Below are 6,822 nucleotides of genomic sequence, written 5' to 3'. Positions count from 1 at the left end.
TTTACGTAAACTCACGCACCGGATGCCGTGCGCGCGCCCAAAGACAGTTGGACATAGTGGTGTAGTAGAGGTAAAACATGATATAAATACTGTTCAGTTTCTGGCACAAACCGATCGTTTTTTGCTGTTTTTTGTGTGCCTGTTTCACGTGTGCGCGAACGCAGAAACGATCCATACTAGCGTGCACCGCATTGAGATCTCTTTCACGCTGTCTTGCGCTTGAATGGCTTAAAAGCACTTTAACGTTTAAATTGACAAGACTTAAAACACGTGAGAATGGTCAACTTTCTTGAGGAAGCAGCACTGGCCCAATCATTCAGATAGCTGATTATAGTTTCAGGGGGCTGAGATGACAGATGGGGGGGCTGAAGCCCATTTAAAAAAGGGTCTAGAACTGCCCCTATTTCACATTATTTGGAACGTAAAAGTTTGCATAGCAGCGGAGCATCACCTGCAGAGAAATTGCAATTAAATAGCCGCAGTGGGTCATTTAGACAACTTAAAGCTGCAGTCCGTAAGTTTTGCCTCTTTGTCACCATCTCGGTTTGAAAACCTACAATTGCAGCTATTTGCGGAATTATCTTCCTTGCGTGGGTGTGTACGCGCTCTGTGTGGGGGTAAGCAGATAAACATCAAATTTTCATTTTTGGATGAACTATCCCTTTAATACCATAAAATTGATGCATGTTCCATGACAGCATTTCTTCAAGTCTTGTGAGATCATTATTAAGTTACTGTGCAGAAAGTGTTCATCAAATTAAGACTGTACCGTTAAGACCGTGATCGTACCACTTAACTGAAGCTTTTTGCTGAGATTAATGCTGCATCACATAATCACTGATGAACCTTGATGAAGAACTCTTGTTCTACCCTGTAACACTTTCTATGATCAATCAACAATTAAACCCATTCCCTGGCTTAATCTACATTTAAAACACTTTTAAAGAGGTTGTCTTGTGAAGATCTTGGTTTTTGAAAAATATTTATAGGTTTATGTTTTAAATTTAATCTGCATTACCATTTTAAAATAATATTTACAAAATTCACATTAAATCAACATTAAATAAATACACTGGGTGTGTGGGATTAATCACCATAAAGTGTTAAATGTGTATACTTGCGAGTAATAATTTCTCAACACCTTGAGTGATTAAAATGAAACACTAACACAGTGTTTGTATAATAAACACTTTTGTCAGTGTTGTTTTAACACTAGCAAAGATGGACCTGTATGTTCACCCAAAAAGTGATAATTTTAACACCCATGGTGACAAATCTCCCAACATATTTTTGCTGTGCTGTTGTGTTTTGCATTGTACTGGAAAGATTGTATTTAATTTATTCAACAATGCCTTGTGACCCTCCATCTAATCAATCATTAGACCCATTAAACATGACTCCCTGACAAAGAGTTCATGTCCAATTTCAATTATGTTTTAAGGTTAGAGCGCATACTGTCTGAAAATCCTGTTCTTAAAAAAATCTAAACATGCTTTAAACAAGATTAATTTACCTGAGAAGCAAATTACAGTGTCAGTTTCTCAGCTTCTCGGGCAAACTTTTATCTGTTTTACTGCTTTTTCTAAACTCCCTTTTGCACTACAATTTTTCAACCTCGGTGTTCATTTGTGAACATATACATATATATATATACATATATAAACAATGTTTGTCTTGTGAAGATCTGTTTTGTTTTGCATCATAGCGGAAACACTGCATTTTATCTTTCTTTTTCTCTAAAAATATTTTTCAGAAAATGTATTATCCGTATAACACATGTGAATTCATACTGTCAAGAAATCAAGACAAAGGCTTGACAAAACAAGACTGTAATTTTTCTCTGAAAATCATGCAGTGGATGATGAAGACATGTATGAATGAGATTTACAAGTTAGTGTAACTATAATATGGCCTTGAAAGACTTGAAAAATAGAGCATGAGTTTATTAAATGTACTTTCATTTGTCTTTTTCTGAGCTTGACATTAAATCACCACCATGTTTTGTTGAATGGAAGATGTTTATCTTCCTATGTGTTCAAGAAAATAATATTTAATGACCTGCATTATGAGCATATTTCTATTTTGGAGATTGAAAATGAGCACATTTTGAGTTTTAGTTTCTTTAGTTGTTTGGTTAGATATAAGTTGTTGTTTTTTTTTGTTTTTTTTCCATTCTTATAAAAATGTACCATGATGACCAGTTTCACAAAATATCAATTATTCTTAAAAAAAACAGGGTCAGAAACTTTGTCGTATTACGTTTTTATGACGTTGACTATAAAGTTAAAAGTGTAGCAAATAGCATGTAGCAACATATGTCATATACAGTAGAATAATTATTTTAAATTAGGGATCCATGACAAAATACACAAAATCTCGATGTCTTCTTACCTGAGCCACCACATATATCCATACTCATAAGGGAAAAAGCTGTTGGGATCGTCGCAGCAGTATTTGACGTCATTGAACCCGCAGCAGAAAATCGCGCGCGCGTCGCTGTCGGGTTTGGGGCACGTGAAGCCTCTGACAAACACGTTCTCTGCGTTGTAATATCCCGCACAATCCGCGCTCATGCTGGCCGCGACTCGAACCCTCAACCCGCCACCTGTTGAAGCCTGAAATCCCTTATTACATTCTCTGGAGTTTCATTAGCCGGCTGTGCGTTACTCCAGTCAGTGTAACAGTGATGTGACGACTGCCAAAGATGCGCGGACGTCTGAACGTGAGACGCTTTACACACACTCTCTCTCTCCACACACACACACACACACACACACACACACACTCTCTCTCTCTCTCTTAACATTCAATCACTTTGTCGCTCTCTTATATCCACTCTCACGTTCTCCCTTTTTTATCCTCTGTATATATATTTAGCTATATTTTATATTTGAGGTTTAGTTGTAGGCTAATGACTAAAATATGGATATAAAGATATATAGACAGATAAGTTAGAGCTAGATAGATAGTATAGTTATAGTATAGTTCTAATCTGAGTATTTTCCAACAAACTGCAAGTATTGTGCAGTGATTTATTTTACAGCATGAACTGCTCTGGACTGTAAAAAAAAAAGTTCCTAAAATTGACAAAACTGTCAGCTGTGGTTTCCAGAATTTTAAGTAAAAAGTACGGTAGCAGCATTTTAGGTTTTACAGATTTAACTTAAATTTACATATAAATACTGTATTTCATTAACTGATATAATGTTAATATACCAACCTATTGAAGTACTGAAATCTGTTTAGTACTTTTGTAATACACTGATTACCACCAAAATCAGGTGGTGATGAGAAAGTCACATGATGAACCAAAGCCCATCACAAACAAACACAGCTCTTCCACAAGCGGAGAAAGAACATACTAATAAATATATAAAAGGTGCACAATGTCATTCACACAAACACTAAACACCATCATGGTAACACACATGATACTGAAATAATGCAATCAACATTAATTTAACATCATTAGATGAAACATACAACCCTAATGAACATAACTGGTGAGAAAAAACTAAGAGGAAACATAGGCTAGTTATTTCAACGAAAAAAACATCTTATGTGAAATGTAAAGTTTTTTCACTGTAAATTATAAGTTCTTTTTCACTTCTGAAAATTGTATTTAACCGTAAATTTACATGAAATGTCAAATACAGTTTTTCACCATAGACTAAGGGAACTTACCATTAACCAATTAATAGGTTTTTACTGTAGCATTTTTACAGTCTTTTAACATTAAAATCACAATAATTTTTTACAGTGTCGAGCAGTGGTTTTCAGTTCTAGTCCTGGTGACCCACCGCTCTGCATATTTTGCATGTCTCTTTTATTTAACACACCTGATTCAGATAAACAGCTCATTAGAAGAAAGCTCCACGCATGAACTGTGTTCTGATCGACAGGGTCTCTACACAGTGTTCATTGCTCCCTACTCCCTGAGCACTGGAACTCTGTTGAAGTTTACTTCACTTCGGATCATTCATTTGTGGATTTGCGCTACGCCACGGCCTGCAGCGTCTTCACACACAGACAAAACTTACTAGAGATGTGTGACATAATATACCTCTGTAAATACATAATGCCCTTTGAATGGAACATATACGCTCCCTTCAAAATGGAATCATGATGGAATATCCTGTGAAGTCCACTTCACAGGGCACTTACGGTCGAATAGAGCAAACATCTGAAGTGATCAGAGGAACATACAAAATGTAGGACTGCAATTGAGAACCACTGCTCTAGAGAGACGTAACAGCACAAGGAAGAACGTCAGAGCATCACTGAAGTTGCCTTACACACTTCAACAATCATTCCAACTGCTTTTTTGTCTCATTATGATATTACACGATTAGTGTCCTCTGACGATTTGCAAACACTGTCTGTGTGCTGTGCACTTGCAGAAGCACATTTGATTAAATCTTGTCAAAGAGAAGAAATGCAAGGCAATTTTGTGAAGTCCGCTTCACAGGGCACTTACGGTCGAATAGAGCAAACATCTGAAGTGATCAGAGGAACATACAAAATGTAGGACTGCAATTGAGAACCACTGCTCTAGAGAGACGTAACAGCACAAGGAAGAACGTCAGAGCATCACTGAAGTTGCCTTACACACTTCAACAATCATTCCAACTGCTTTTTTGTCTCATTATGATATTACACGATTAATGTCCTCTGACGATTTGCAAACACTGTCTGTGTGCTGTGCACTTGCAGAAGTGCATTTGATTAAATCTTGTCAAAGAGAAGAAATGCAAGGCAATTTGTTTGCATGTTTGATGGTGGTCCAACTCTCATGCACGCAGTGCAAGAAGTTTTTAATAAAGAAATGCACGTTTTCAAATTTTTTCCTGTCAGCAGTTTCAGTCCATTTTTCAATAATTGAAGTTTTTGACAATACGTTTTATGTACTTGCTCAAAATATGTACACAATTTATTGTTGTTTTTACCTATAAATCTTTAATCTTCTTCAAATACTCACAGCCTCATGTTATGCAGTGCAAGTTGGACTGTAGGTGGTTTGTGGATTTTGTGCTAAAACGTTTATGTGATTTTTCCTCCTTGTATTTTCTTGTGTTTGTATATACCAGTTTGAATACTGATGCTGCATTGTTTTTCACTAAAGACCAGCTACAAAGCATCCAGATAGCTGAAGCTGATGCAGCGTTGCCACAGTAACATGACAGAGTCCAGAGCCTCAGGTCTGCTTCCACACTTCCATCCAGAGGAAAATGAGCCCAGGTTCAAGTCAATAATAATACCCTTTTATCACCTAGGCAAGTAGAGGTCTCTCAGACATGTAACATATTTATTTGTGTCAATAATGCATGCTGGCAGATAAGATATTTTTACTCATGGACCTGCCTGAGCACTAATGTTTAAGTTTTACTCCATCTAATGAGTCAGCTGCGCTGTTGGTCATATGTGATTAGAAGAATGTGGAGTAAAAAAGAACAAAATAATGTGGGTGAGCAAGGGCACGGTGCGGATGACGGTGGATGAACCTAAGCAAAAAGCAAGCCAAAATAAGGAAATGTTTGGTAGAGAAAGGTCAGCAAAAAGGACAGACCATTAACACCATGTTAGAACAACAGGAAAAAGCCATTGAGTGGAGTGATTGAAACTCTTGAGAGATGTTGACAACGTGACCTTGTGTTCAACCTCTGCTTTTACGAAATCATATCACTACAAGCTCTTAACATGCCTTATCAAAACAGTCTTTCTGAATGCCTTTTCATCTGATCCGAAGAACTGTGCTGGATAGACTCAGCAGGAGAACGGGGAGAACCCATTTCAGCTTTGTGCCTCTTGTTCATTGCATTCGAAATGAAAGATTCGTGTTCCAAATGGCTGTTACTTTTTAGCCCTGTGCTCTTCAGCCCTGCAAAGATCTCATAGTAGAGGCCTTCAAAAGGGGAGCATGGATGTTCACGCAATGACTTGTAGTCAAGTCATTTTATCTGTGTTGTGTTTTTTTTTTTTAGGTTAAGACAACAAATATTTTTTGTTTTAACAGTCAACACAAAATAAAATGTAAACAAATATCTCCTTTCTTATATTTGTATATGCAGATTAAATAAGGAAACTTTTGTCTCCTGAGGCCACATGAGGGCGCAATGAGCAAAATGATGCTCTGCATTGAATTGTTTATAACAACTGTCTTTTTTTTTTTAAGTGTCTAAACTAACATTTATAAATCAAATATGATTTCATAAATTGCATAAACAATTATGAACAAAACCGCATCATGCATAGCTCACAGTTTTTCTCAGTCGCTTTGGTGCATTTCTCAGATCAGAAATGAAATTCTCCAAACTACTTGTTCAACCTCCACATCATCTAGTCAATTGTGCACATCATAAAAGCAGTTTCTCATTCTTTTAAGCAAGTTGTGATTGCGTTGGTACATTCATGCAATTGATTATGTACATTTGTCTGCGGTTTCCTACATTATCAGTTGCTAATGTAATGTATTACAGTTTTTCCTCAGTCGCTTTGGTGCATTACTCGAATCATCCTTAATATTTGCAAAGAAGTATGTGCATTTCTCAAAACAATTTGTACAAACAGCACCACACAATGGATTACCTGCAAAAGCCTGTAACTTACTCAAAATCTTTTGTTCATCTCTCAAAAGTAAGTATTTATGTCAATGAACATATCAGTGGCATCAGAATGAAAAGTCCTTGAGTCATTGTTCACAAACAAGATAGTCAAAATGCTTAGTCATGTTGTCAATATAACAGTGCACTTTGTTAGTATTACCTAAAGTAAACTATGGCAACATTATGGATGACAGTTACTGTATTGAACAGTATGCCATAT

At 36.6% G+C, this 6,822-nt stretch overlaps 1 protein-coding gene across 1 annotated transcript in view; it reads right to left on the bottom strand.

Moving 5' to 3' along the window:
- Positions 1-2,729, bottom strand: part of LOC107737066 (membrane protein FAM159A-like) — an 18,086-nt gene extending 15,357 nt beyond the window's left edge. The window contains exon 1 of the mRNA XM_016548470.1: positions 2,392-2,729. Coding sequence (XP_016403956.1) covers positions 2,392-2,573 — 182 coding nt within the window. The 5' untranslated portion in view covers positions 2,574-2,729. The remainder of the gene's footprint in view (positions 1-2,391) is intronic.
- Between the last annotated feature and the right edge of the window lie 4,093 nt (positions 2,730-6,822).

The sequence above is a fragment of the Sinocyclocheilus rhinocerous genome, unplaced genomic scaffold (genome assembly GCF_001515625.1).
Source record: "Sinocyclocheilus rhinocerous isolate Xijiao unplaced genomic scaffold, SAMN03320098_v1.1 scaffold464, whole genome shotgun sequence".
Lineage (NCBI taxonomy): Eukaryota > Metazoa > Chordata > Actinopteri > Cypriniformes > Cyprinidae > Sinocyclocheilus > Sinocyclocheilus rhinocerous.
Note: the sequence above shows the minus strand (reverse complement) of the source record. Positions and strands in the feature narration are given on the sequence as shown.